The sequence below is a fragment of the Globicephala melas genome, chromosome 20 (assembly GCF_963455315.2).
Source record: "Globicephala melas chromosome 20, mGloMel1.2, whole genome shotgun sequence".
Taxonomy (NCBI): domain Eukaryota; kingdom Metazoa; phylum Chordata; class Mammalia; order Artiodactyla; family Delphinidae; genus Globicephala; species Globicephala melas.
This window is the reverse complement of record NC_083333.1, coordinates 2,223,074-2,236,432: the sequence shown is the minus strand read 5'-3', so window position 1 is coordinate 2,236,432 and position 13,359 is coordinate 2,223,074. Positions and strand designations below refer to the sequence as shown.

Genomic DNA, 13,359 nt, shown 5'->3' with positions numbered 1-13,359 from the left:
GCCACCCAGTTGTAGGGACAGCCACTCCCGAGGTTGTGTTTCGTTTTTGGAATCTATGAAGGTTGGGGGGCCGAGGTCGTGAGAGACATGGAGAGGTAGGTCACAGGTGGCTGGGGAGAGATAGAAGTGGAATAGAGACACTTCTCTATTCTGAGACAGAGTGGAGGCCAAGGTCATACCCAGGTGCAAATGTCCTTCATGATGTTGGGGACAGGCCTGCAGAGCCAGTGATGAGAGGCGTGGAGGGCACACCGAACCGGGCGAGGTGAGCCTCGAGGGAGGCCGGGCTTTAACAAGGTGATGGTTTAGATGGGGTGGCGGACGTGGAGGAGAGTTTCAGCATCGCCCTGGGCGGCCTGTGTGTGGGAGAGAGAGCATCCTCTGCCTGAGAGGCTGCAGGGTGGCAGTGTCCTAGGGGGAGACCTGGCTTCAGTGCAGGCCAGGACGGGGAGGCTCAGTGCTAGAAGAGAGCTTCGTGGCATCTGGGCTGAGGGATTGACTTACACAGATGCCACTGCTCGGCTGTCCCCTCCGGGAGCATCTGCTTGTGGCCAAACCCCGGTGGGACTTTGGAGTCACATAAACTTTGGCCTCAGTCCAAACTTTGTCCCTTCTGAGTTGTGAAGTCCTGGGATTCAGGATTCCGTGATGCCTGGCAAGCAGTATGGAGCTCAGAATATGTTTGTCCTCTCCCCGCTTCCCCTCCTCTCTCTCAGCTGCCGGGACAGGGGGTTACAAAGCAGGATTGGAGGGAAAGAGGCTGGCCTCGGGGAACCCTCTTCTGGCTCTTGTTGGTACGGCTGAGGCCCCATCAGGGCTGCAGGGGAGCAGGTTGGCACTTCCCAGGTACACTCAGGCCCTGTTTCCCTTCTTCTTCCAGGGGCACCCTTCTGTGAGCTGCCTGTCAAAGCCCAGCTTGGAGCCAGGGCGGCGGGGTCTCCAGCCCTGCCGCCCGCATGGAAGGTGGGAGCTGGGCTCCCAGAAGGTGGCCGTGCCTGCCTGGGATGACGTCGCTGGCCTTGGCGTCTCTGCTCAGCTGCCTGCTCACCTCCGGCCAGGCCGAGGTCTACAGTCGCTGTGAGCTGGCCAGAATGCTGCAGGATTTCGGCCTGGATGGCTTCCGGGGATACAGCCTGGCGGACTGTGAGGACTGCCCTCCCTTCCTCCCTCTTCCTCCCTCAAGGGCTGTGGCCTTGGGAGCCTCTGTTCTCCTTTGTCAAACAAGGATCCCATGAGCTGAGAGGTAGAGAACACCTGGCACTGGGGTGATACACAGCAGGCAGACGACAGGCAGCCACAGCAGAACGACCTCTTCATTTTCTCCCCCGCTGGTAAAGCCGGGAGCCACAGGAAAAGAATGGAGTCCTACCCTAATCTGAATTGTGGTCACGAGGGTCAGACATTCCCGGTGAAGTTTAGGGCGAGCTGAGCAAAGCAGTATATACCAAACTTTTCAAGCTGGTGGCAGTTTCGAGAAGCTATGAAGTCCAGCCACACCCGGACTCATTTCTTCTCTAGTTCTAGCCCTCTCTCTAGGTTCCCCCTGTGCCTTCCTGATCATGTCTCTAAAGAGCGAGCTCTTGTTCGTTCACCCCACAGCATTTCTTGGGTCCTGCTATGTGCGGACAGTGAGACCGTGGGAAGGTTGCTAGCCTAGGTGTCGGGACGCCTGAGGTCGGGTCCCGACTCCTGCTCTTCGGTAGCTCTGTGTGACCTTGAGTCAGTCACTTTGCCCCTCCGAGAGCTTCGATGGATTCATTCGTCAAGGAGGTGGGAGGGCGTCTGCCCTGACTGCCTGGAAGCAGGAGTTGAGGCTCGGAGGAGGTGACCTGTGGAGTCTGCCCCATGAGCCCTCTGGTCTGGGTTGGCCTCCGTCCGACCCACAGGCCTGTGTCTCCGCCCTGTGCAGGGGTCTGTCTTGCTTACTTCGCAAGTGGCTTCAACACAGCTGCCGTGGACCACGAAGCTGATGGAAGTACCAACAATGGCATCTTCCAGATCAACAGCCGGAAGTGGTGCAAAAATCTCAACCCCAAAGTCCCAAACATGTGCCAGATGTACTGCTCCGGTAGGCTGGGCCTGGGCCCGGGGCTGGCTGGGGCCGGGCTCTGCACTGGCCATTGCTTCTTCCCCAGCCTTGTGTGTTCCTCCTGCCTTATGTTTGAGTGGGGACCCCCGCTGCCTGCTGGGTCTACCAAGGAGGGCGGGATGGGGCGAGCAATGAGGATGCATCCTCCATGAATATAATTTGGGGTCCCAGATGGGACACTGTCCTGAGAGCTGTGGCAAGGGAGGGGGGATGGCTTCTGATGGGGGGAAGTGATAGGGTAAGCCCTGTGCTTCCAGGGCGGTTGAGGGACAGGGTTGAATTTAGGATGGAGGAGGGTGTGTACGTGTGTGAGAAAGACAGAGCGATGGAGACAGACTCTGGCTATCCAGCTCCAGCCCCTGCTCCCTCATCGTGTTTCTCTGCCTCCCTCCCCAGACTTGTTGAATCCTAACCTCAAGGATACTGTTATCTGTGCCATGAAGATAGTTCAGGATCCCCAGGGTCTGGGCACCTGGTAAGTAATGTAGGTTGGAGGCCCCTGCAAGGAGACGTGGCCAGGACCACAGTAGGGAACTAACCTTCTCTGAGTGTCCTCCTTACCCCAGGCGCCATTCCATGGCCTCACAATCCAATCTGCACGGCCGCTTTCGGTGGTGGCGGAGCTCACTACCACTGATGTATATACAGACAGCGCACTGAATTTTAGGGAGGATAAGCAAGTCACTGGAGGTCACGGAGCCAAGCCTGGCTCCTCCAAGACCTGCCTATGTCGGGATGCCTGCCTACAAGTTCACTAGTCCAGGGTCTAGGAACTTTGTTTCTTAACTGTGGCATCTTTGTCCAGTACAACAGATCAAAGAGGTTCCCTGCTTGAAGCGTGGGTGGGTGCCCTGGAGCCGCACCCTATCAGCCTTCCCTTTACTCACCTCCTTCCCACAAGATGGCCTTTGGAGCCATCCTCATAGGCAAGGGAGTTGGATGAGCATCCGATGGGGCGCTGGACTATATCTTTGGAGCCCCTGAAGCAGCAGGCCTACAGCTTCCCAGCCTCTTCCCATGGGAGCTTCTCTACAGAGAGTCTCCAACCTCCCTTTACTCCCCTATCTGGATAGCAGCAGGGGTAAAATCCCTCCAGGTGGCCAGAACCCAGGGCAGATGTGATAGTGACGAGGCTGCTGGGGTAATTAGGAAAGTATCAAATGTCAGTCCATGAGCAGAAGGAAGCGAGACAGACTAGAGGCAAGGGGGCTAGTTGGGAAGCCTCTGCAGGAGTCTAAATGAGAGACAGAGGGTGTGGACTCAGACAGTTATATAGGTGACGGACAGGAGAGGGGTGAGGGGTAAGGGGCTGTGGAGAAGGAACAGGGACGCGTGATATATGGCCAGTGAGTGAGAGGAGGAGGTGAAAAGGACCATGAACGTAGAGAAGGTCCAAGGTGGGCCTTGACAATGGCCACAGCTTTGGAGACGTGTTGATTTGAGAACCGTTGAAGCCCCAGGAGCTGAATCTGGAATGAGGCAGGCTCAGCAGGATAGAATGCACATCTATAAAATCAGGAAGGGTGAATGCAGGCTCAGGTAGGAACCCAAGGGCTTGAGGCCTTGGGGACATTACCCTGGGATGGAAGAAACAGGTTCTTTTGGGTTAAATCGAAGAACAACTCTCTTGTACGCTGGGAGTAAATTTGTGGCATGTATAACCTCTGAGAGGCGGCTGAGACTAATAGGAAGTGGTTCTAGAATGTAGGAAGGGTGCTGTTTATTCCCTCCACATGCACACCTGAAAACTCATCTGTGCCAGGCTCTGTGCTGGGTGCTGGGCTTCAGGCAAGACCCAGTTCTTTGCCCTCAAGCGTCTCAGTCTAATGGAAGAGATGAACAATCAAGGTCCTTTAGGGGCCCTCCTTGCCATTGGGCTCTCTGACATTGACATCATAGAGGACCCTAGTTATCCAAGTTTGGAACCCCTGGGAACTTGGGACCCCCAGGAGCCAGGATCTTGCTTAACTTCCTCAAGATGCTAGCATGACACTGGAACAAGATAATGGTCCTAAAAGAGCCTATAAACTATAGTTACTGGCAACCGAAAGATCCAGATTGGTAGCCAAAGAGAATTGGGTGTAGGTGCATTTCTGTCATTTGCAAGCTGTGGACTTTGGGCAAGTAATTCTGCATCTTAGTCTCAGCTTTTCATTTGGAACATAGGGAACATAGTATCTGCCCAGTCTACCTCATAGGGCTGCTGGGGGGCATGGCAGACAAATGGGTGATGGGTGTGGCAGTGCTATGTACACTGTAAAGGGCTGTACACATGTACGGTGGCATCACTGTCTGCAGAAACAACATGGTGTAGGAAACGAGCATTGAATTGGGGCTGTGGACCCCAGTCTTTGCCACTGACTTCTGGGTGAACCTGAGCAAGTTACTCTGTTATCTCCATTGGTAAAATACGGAGGCTAGACAGGTAACTTTTTAAGGGCCATTCTCTCTCTTCTTTTTTTTTTTAACTTCTTTTAGGGGGTTCTTTGCTAGTTAACACAGCTGACTTGTCTCTCTTCCCCTTGCTAGCCCCTTTCCTCACCTCACTTCTGGTTTAGAGCCCACGCCTCCATCCTTTTCTTCTCTGAGCAAAGACTGAAGACTGCAGCTGATTTGGTCTCTCCTCTTCCCCATCTTCCATCCTCAGGGAGGTCTGGAGGCATCACTGCCAGGGCGAGGACCTCAGTGACTGGGTGGATGGCTGTGAATTGTAGGATTCTCTCTGGATGGACAGCCATGCGTAACACCTTGGGAGATGTGGTTTGGTTCCTGACCCAGGCCTGGGGAGACAAGCCAACTAATAAAGTATAGTTTAATATATAAGTGTGGTTCTCAGCTGTCACTGTGCATCCAGGTGGCGTGTTGGAACCAGAAACATCTCAGGGTTTCCTCACTATCCGCCTGGGCTGGGGTTCAGCTGGACTTCAAAAAGCCTACCACGGGAGGTTTGCCTCCACTCCTGGAGGCCTGGGGAGGGGGGGTGTCAGTGCCCGTGTTGCCCACACCTGGCAGAGTTTCCTACATGAACCTCCTGAATGTATGATGGATGCATGAACGACGCCTCCTGAATGAACGGTAGGCACTCAGCTAACGTCTGTAGAACTAGCGAGTGAATGGGCCCCGATACCTTCGGGGTATCAGCTGTCAGACCCCAGGCTTCTCTCTGGATGGAGCCGCAGCCCCTCCCGAGCTCTCTCCCTCTCAGGGGGGCCGCTCTGGCTGCTTCTCCTCCAAGTCCCACTCACCTCGCACTTGGCCATATCTTGGAGCAGTGGGGGGTTTGGTGCAATTCGGGAAGAGCTGGCTTAATGGGGTTTCTCCTTTATCCTGGCTGCCCGACCTTGGGAAGGTCACTCCACCTCTCGCGGGCAAATTCCTCACGGACAAGAGGAGCTAATACAGGCCAGCTTGCAATATCGTATTGATATCAATTACATAATACAGAGCAGGGAGGCACCTGGTACAGGGCGTGGCACAGAGTAGGGGGGACTTAAGAAACACTGGCCTCTTGTCTGGTTTCCCTGAGCTCTGGGGGCGCCAAGTCCCAGCCCACCTGGTGGGCACACGTCCTGCCTGTCCTGGTGACCAGGGCTTCCTTGGGAGGTCTGCACCAATGTCCTCGTCACTGTTTGCTGAGAATGAGGAAGAGGAGAGGAGAAGGTGTGGGAGGAAAGAGCAGAAGAGGCACGGGGATGGTTTGGATAAAGTGGCAGAAATTTCTATGGGAAGTGGGGAGAATTAAGTGAAGTTCTGGGACTTTTTAAAATTCAAGTCACTAATAAGGACCCACTGTATAGCACAGGGAACTCTACTCAATACTCTGTAATGACTTATATGGGTAAAGAATCCCCCCCCAAAAGTGGATATATGTATAACGGATTCACTTTGCTGTACACCTGAAACCAACACAACATTGTAAATCAACTATATTCCAATTAAAAATGTTAAAAAAAGAAAAGGAAAAAAAAAGTCCTGGTCACCTCATTCTTGGACTAGTTTGGCTCCAGGAGACTAATTGCAAATGGACTTTATCTTTTGTGCTATGGGTGGGGCGAATGCCCCAGGGGATAATTAGCTTGCTAAGGTGCTGCTCCTTCTCTACCTGCAAATACAGGTGAGGGGGCCAGAGGCTCCTGGCAGCTGAGCGAGGCACTGCAGTGTGCTTCTCCTGGGCTGAGGTCCCTGTGCTCTGCCTGTGAGATCCACACCCTCAGCTGGATGTGGCTGGCTTTTTTCACTCTGAGCGCTGGCCTGAAGCTTGCTAGAGTGGGAAACTACGGGAAACTGGCCCAATCAGATGGGATCCAGCACTCACCGGACACCTCTATTGCAAACTGAGCACAAGCCTCTATTCTATGTGGCCAGGAATCCTTCTAACACTTCAATGGAGCCACTCTTGATGGAGTCGGCATGTAGGATAGGACTTCATCATCTCCGAACTGCCACGTGTCAGGCATCTCACCAGCACTTTCCATGGTTTATCTCACCACCCTCGCAGCATCCCCAGGGGGGTAGAGGTGATCATCCCCATTTTTCAGGAGAAAACTGAGCCCCAGACGAGCTCTAGAACTTGCCCAAGGTAACACAGTTGGTGGAGCTGAGATTCGGATGGGGCTGTTGAACTCCAAAGGCTGTGCTTTGTCCTCAGCATGTCCCAGCCTCCATAGCTGGACCAGCCCTTGGACTCTCAGTCGGCTGGACCCCTGGGGTGGAAAGGCACAGTGAATGCAGGGCAGTGGAGAGACAGCCCAGTTCTATCCAGCAAGCATCTGTCCTTCCTCAGACACTTCACGTTCTCCTCTGTCTCCAAGCCTTTGCTCAGGTATCTCCTCTGCAGACCTGCCTCCCTGGCAACTTCCACCCACCTCTCAAGGCTTCAGCCGGAACCTACTAATGCCTCAGCCCGGCAGACAGCCCTGGTGCCTCTTCTCCAATGAGTGTGCATGCCAGATGCATCTCTGCTTTACGTCTCTCTGCTCAGGTTCTTGTGTGCGTGTCTGCTGCCTACCTCTGCCTGCCTAGACTCTGAGCTCCCTGAGATTGTGTCCTCTTGATACATGAGCCACGCAGAAAATGCTCATGGGGTGAGGAAGCCCGGATGGAGACCCGCAGCTGGTGCTGAGAAGTCTTCCAGCTGTTTCTTGTCCCTCTTCCCTGTAAGGCAGGTTGAACTGACGATGCTTTGGTGCCCTCCAATCACTTTCTCTTGGACTTACTATAACTTAGATAGAATTCCTTTTGAAAAGAAGCCACAAAGTCTGAATTACACTAAAGACAAACTGCCCACGATGGTGCTAAGTTAGCCAAATGTGCCACTGCCTTCGGAAGCAGGTGGTGTGGAGAGTAGTTTTAAGGAGTCAGGACATCCAAATTCCCCATGCCAAGGCATCGCTCACGGCCATTATCACGGGGTGTTTTTTTTTTTTGCGGTACGCGGGCCTCTCACTGTTGTGGCCTCTCCCGTTGCGGAGCACAGGCTCCGGAGCGCAGGCTCAGCGGCCATGGCTCACGGGCCCATCCGCTCCGCGGCATGTGGGATCTTCCCGGACCGGGGCAAGAACCCGTGCCCCCTGCATCGGCAGGCGGACTCTCAACCACTGCGCCACCAGGGAAGCCCTTTTTTTTTTTAAACAAAAAGCGCTATGACAGTCTGGCTCAAAAACAAATGAGACGTCGACAGGGGTGCGTGTCTAGGGGCTCAACGGCGTACGGAGACCGTGCGCGTGCGTTTCCTGCATACAGTGGACGCAGTGGTCACATTCCTGAAGAACCAGGCCACAGCGATGTTTGTAGAGCGACGCTACAGTTGCTTTCTATGTATGCAGGTCTCCTCGGCGCTTGTAATCACCACGTGCATAAAGTAATCCCAGAGGTTCTCTGTTCATACTGATTTTCTGCTCGTTCATTCATTTTGCCCTCTGTGAGAACTTGCTAGCACACAAGCTGCAGCAGGTGCCAAAGGTTTAAAAAATTATAGGAGAAAAACCTTGACATTGATCAAACCCAATCTATCCTTTTTCCTGCCTGTAAATTGAAAAATGACAGAGTATCATTTAGGGGAAGAAATGTTCGTTGCTCTAGTGGTACTCTCCTCCTGCAGTTCTTCTGGGGGAATGTTTAGCACTTTCTAGACCAGGGGTGCATCCCTAGGGGATCACAGATGGGCTTCTGGGGTCCATAACCCTCCTAAAATTGTATGTAAAATTTTACGTACATCTATGGGGACACGTGCATTATTTTTTCTGGGGAGAGAGTTCATAGTTTTCACCTTAGTTTTAATCCAAGCAAGATTTAGAATCAATGTTTTACAGGAAGAAAAGAGGAAAGAAGAAAAGATAGAAAGTGTACGCCTCGGCTCGTTTAATCCTCATAACTACCCTGACACCTAGGTATCATTATCTCCGTTACACAGATGGGAAACAGAGGCTCTGAGGAGTAAACGGAATATTTGCTTGGATACCTGACACCCATTCTCAATTTAGACTCATAGACCATTAGAGTTGGGATGCACTGAAGGGATTATTCGTCCATTTCCCACCCCTCCCCTCTTATAGAGGGGGAAACTGAGGCCCAGAGAAGTGAAATACATTTTCCAAAGTTATACGGTTAGTTTACAGCAGAAACAGGTTAGAAATTCAATCTTTTGACTCTGCCCAAAGCTTTTGCCAACTATTGCTTTATTCTTGCAAACCCGGTAAGCGTAGGTTTCATGGACTGTTAAATCGAATTAGTAAGACACCCTCCCCTTTCCACCCATCCTCAGGCCGGGCTGGTTCCCACTGACCTGTTTCATGGTCACCAGGGACCTTGCGGCCCCAAACATACTCAGCCTATGAGCCTTGGGAACACACAGACGCATGCGCAAAACGATTCTACGTGCTAGGAATCCCAAAGAAATCAGGTAGATGCATCAACCCTTGGCTTGGGAAATACGGTCCTAGACCCTTGGAGAGCAGAGGAAGGAGCTGAAAGACTTCAGCCATGATACAGCCTTCAACCTGCTGCGCTGGCCCTTCATCCTTTGGCACCTGCCTGCCTCTCTGTGGTCCTTTTGGACACTTTCCCCTTTCCTTTCTTTGCTTGGCTCCCCTGGACTTTCGTGCAGTCCCAGGACTGTGCCTCTCCTCCAGCACTCCCCCGTCCCACCCCACCCCCCGGCTTTGCATATGCTGCTCTATCGCTCTCCTTCCGCTGCAAAATTCAGATCCGTCTCTCAGGGTCATCGGTTTACTTGTCAGTGTCCCCTGCTCAGATGATAAATTCCTTGAGGGCAAGTGCCCGGCGCACAATAGACCATCAATAAATGGAGAACCCGTGTTCTTCACGTGTTTCCCCTTCCCGCATTGCCCTGCTCCCCTCCCAGCTATGCCAAGAAGCTTGTTCTATGCAGCGCGGGGTCTGCCCTGGCTGTGGGTGGACCAGGTCTGGCAGCCCACACCCCCGGAGAAGTAAACTCTTTGCTTCTCTGTAACGGGGGAGCTTTCTGGTTTTTTTTTTTTTTTTTGCGGTACGCGGGCCTCTCACCGTTGGGGCCCCTCCCGTTGCGGAGCACAGGCTCAGCGGCCATGGCTCACGGGCCCAGCCACTCCGCGGCATGTGGGATCTTCCCGGACCGGGGCACGAACCCACATCCCCTGCGTCGGCAGGCGGACTCCCAACCACTGCGCCACCAGGGCTCCCCACGGGGGAGCTTTCTGGAGGCGCTTTCTGGAGGCCTCTTGCCTCTGCTCCGAGTTTAGGTCTCAGAATCGAATTGAAATCTCTGAGCTTGTGGAGGAGGCGGTCCCAGGTTCTTCCTTGCGTATCAGGCTCAGGCTGGCTGAGCTGAGCTTCACTTGAGGGAACCGTTACCACGAAGATCACACCTGTGGGCGGGGCCTGCCCTACCTTCCTCCCTCCCAGCTCACCACGAACCTAGCCAGAGACCCTCTGTGGACCCTTGGTCACTAGGTGTGCTCCTGGTTGAGACTGTTACGAAAATAGCTCCCAGCTGGAGAGAGGAAAATAACCCTGACCTCTCTCTGCTCAAAACAACAGGAAAAAACAGCATTTAAGCAGCAGCTGGCTCAGTCCCTGGCAAGGCTACTCACAGAAATGCTTATTCCTTTCGCCTAACTGCAGCAGACTCCACCCATTCTGAGATCATGTGCCGTTATTTGGTTGATCGATCAATTGATCGGTTGACGTGACGCTTTGAGGTCACTGATGATTCATCCTTGGGCTTTGTTGGGCTTGTGATCGGTCCAAACTCGCGGCCATCATGTCATCATTTGGGTGACTCTTGGAAATGTGACAATTCCCAGGTCTTCTCTGTCTGCCAAACCTCTCCAGTAAAGAAATCATTTCTCCATTAAAGGAATGATTGCACACAAGGCTACTTGTTTGTAATAATGATACTAAAAAATACCACCACTCCCAAGAACTTAGGCTTCCAACTATGTCTGTGCTCAACAACTGGTTAATTATAATCAGTAGCTGGGTATTGATTTATTCTCTCGAATTTCCTGTCTTGTTTTCTTTAAACAGGTTCAGTTTGTAGACCTGCTCCCAGATGAGCAAAGCCAGAATCCCCAAATCGGAAGGGGCACATACAGAAGCCTGAAGCAATCCAAACCTGTGAGGACAGGCTTCACTCCACCCCAAATTGATCTGAAGTTTTTGTTTGTTTGTTTGTTTGTTTCAAAGGAAGCCAGGAAGCTAATGAAGCAGTTCAAATAGCAATTTAAGTTACAGATTTAAAAAAATGTATGAAACTGTTAAACTGGAACGAGGCAGAAGCATCCAACAGACTCCCAACTCACTGAATAGACGTTTAATTTGGACTCTATCCCTGATGGGAGCAGTCTGAAGACATTTCCTGTTCTTCTACATCCTATAGTCTAGGCACCAGAAGGCCACTTTCCAGCCTGACGTAATGAGGAGTGAACTTCTCTCAGGAGAAAGACTTCCATGCCCTGGCAAAGTTTGGAAAAATGATCACACTCGGTCCTTCTTGCTTGAAGTGGGCCTACAGATGGAATTGTGAGCCTGGGGGCTTGGGAGTGTAGTTTGGGCACCGCTGCTAACTCACTGTGTGATGCTAGGCAAGTCTCTGCCCTCCCTGTTTGGGTCCGCTCATTTGGAAAATGAGGGTAAGTAGATTATGTGGTCCAAAGGCCTCTTGGTAGGCAGAATAACGGCCCCCAAAGAGGTCCACGTCCCAAGGCCTGGAACCTGTGAATATGTTGCTTTACATGGCAAAAGAGACTTTGAAGATGTGGTTAGTTGACAACCTTGAAATAGGAGGGTTATCCTGGATTGTTGGCTGTGCCTAATCTAATCTAATCTAATGAATCTAATTGAGTCCTTTAAAAATGGAAGAGGCCAGCAGGAGAGGATCTGAGTTAGAGGGAGGTGTGACTACAGGAGAAGGTCATTGTCTTTGTGAAGTAAGGACTCAACCCATCATTCCTGTCTTTGAAAGAGGAAGAGGCCACAAGCCAAGGAACGTGGGTAGCCTGTAGAAGGTGGAAAAGGTGAGGAAATGGTTTCTCCTCTAGAGGCTCCAGAAAGGAAGGCAGCCCTGCTGACACCTAGATTTTAAACCAGTGAGACCCATGTCTGATTCTTGGCCTCCTGAACTGTAAGATAATACATCTGTGTTGTTTTAAGCCACTAAGTTTGTCATTTTGTAGCGGCAGAGATAGAACACGTAAACAAGGACACTTCCAGAAGCTGTGCACCCTGTTTCTAAAAATTAAAACCCAGCTTTGCTAACAGCCCTGGGCAGCCCTAGCTGAGAGGATGCCTGGGAGGAGCCATCAGAGGGATGCTGTGTCCCAGCTGCCTCTTGGAGCCTGGTGACTGCAAGCTCCCGGCCCCGGCGTGGTGTGTGTGGCTGGTGTGACTTGTCCCACTGGCAGGGGGAGTAGTACTGTCATAGCACCTCGAGTCTGAAGAGGCCTCTGGGGATCATCTGTGAAGACACAGGTAAGGTATTTTCTTCTTACTCAGATGGAGGGAACTGAGCCCAGAGAGGTGCATGATCTCATCCATCAGTTCCTTGTGTTGAGAGAGAGAGAGAGAGAGAGAGAGAGAGAGAGAGAGAGAGAGAGAGATTGGATAGCGAAGCAGGGATCAGACTGCCTGGTCTAGCCAGTGCTTTCCGTGCACTTGTGCATGAGGAGGGAGGTACAAACCGTATTAGGTCTTTCTTGTGGCTCTGGGGATGACTTTGAGTTGGGAGTGGTGGGGGGAAGTAAGGGGAAGTAAAAGGTTAGACCACAGGAACTGGTCCTGCAGAATTAGGGGGGGCTTGAAAGGGCATGCCCCACCCCCAGCAGAGGGCACCCCCCCCTCCTCTCCCACATGGACGTGCTCTCAGGAGTCGTGGGGAGCGAGGCAGAAGTAGGTCAGTCTGATGGGGGTGAGGAGGTGGGCTGCAGAGAGGGTTGGGAAAGGCAGGAGTGTGCGAGGGGGCCATGCTGGGGCAGGTGTCCAGCCTGAATTCGCTGGCTGGGTCAGGAGAAGCCACGACAGAGGACGGAAGAGCAGAGGGATGTGACGGCCTCCTCTAAGGTTTGCAGGTCTGTGTGGCGTGCTCTGCCTCCCTGTCCGCATGCCACGTGCCTGTGGTCCAGCGCAGTGTCGTTCAGACCTTGGGCTGTGACCCATTCGTGGGGTGGGGAAGCCATTTACAATGTTGTGATCAATAGTGTTTAAGGATGTGGGGGGCTTCCCTGGTGGCGCAGTGGTTGAGAGTCCGCCTGCCGATGCAGGGGACTCAGGTTCGTGCCCCGGTCTGGGAGGATCCCACATGCCGCGGAGCGGCTGGGCCCGTGAGCCATGGCCACTGGGCCTGAGCGTCCGGAGCCTGTGCTCAGCAACGGGAGAGGCCACAACAGTGAGAGGCCCACGTACCGCAAAAAAAAAAACAAAAAAAAGATGTGGGATAGAATAGAATAGAATACAGAGCGTACCTGTTTTGTAAAGGTAAGTAATGCATAAACTATGTCATCTAATTATCTATCTATCTATCACCTATCTATCTATCACCTATTTATCTATCACCTATCTATCTATCTATCACCTATCTATCTATCTATCACCTATCTATCAATCTATCACCTATCTATCTATCTATCACCTATCTATCTATCTATCACCTATCTATCTATCACCTACCCATCTATCTACCTATTCGTCCTGTGGTTTTTGACCTGGCAGATCTGGCTCTTTCCTAAAGTCTTGGGGAGAAAGAGTGCGGGGGAAGGGCAGAGACGACTCAGCCA

General features: G+C 52.4%; 1 protein-coding gene across 1 annotated transcript; it reads left to right on the top strand.

The window, feature by feature from the left end:
• Positions 1-911: 911 nt before the first annotated feature.
• SPACA3 (sperm acrosome associated 3) lies at positions 912-4,803 on the top strand. The gene is made up of 4 exons (XM_030862346.2): positions 912-1,143; positions 1,910-2,068; positions 2,486-2,564; positions 4,737-4,803. Exons 1-4 carry the CDS (start codon positions 957-959, stop codon positions 4,801-4,803), a joined length of 492 nt encoding a protein of 163 aa, XP_030718206.1. The 5' UTR covers positions 912-956.
• The last annotated feature ends 8,556 nt before the right edge of the window (positions 4,804-13,359 follow it).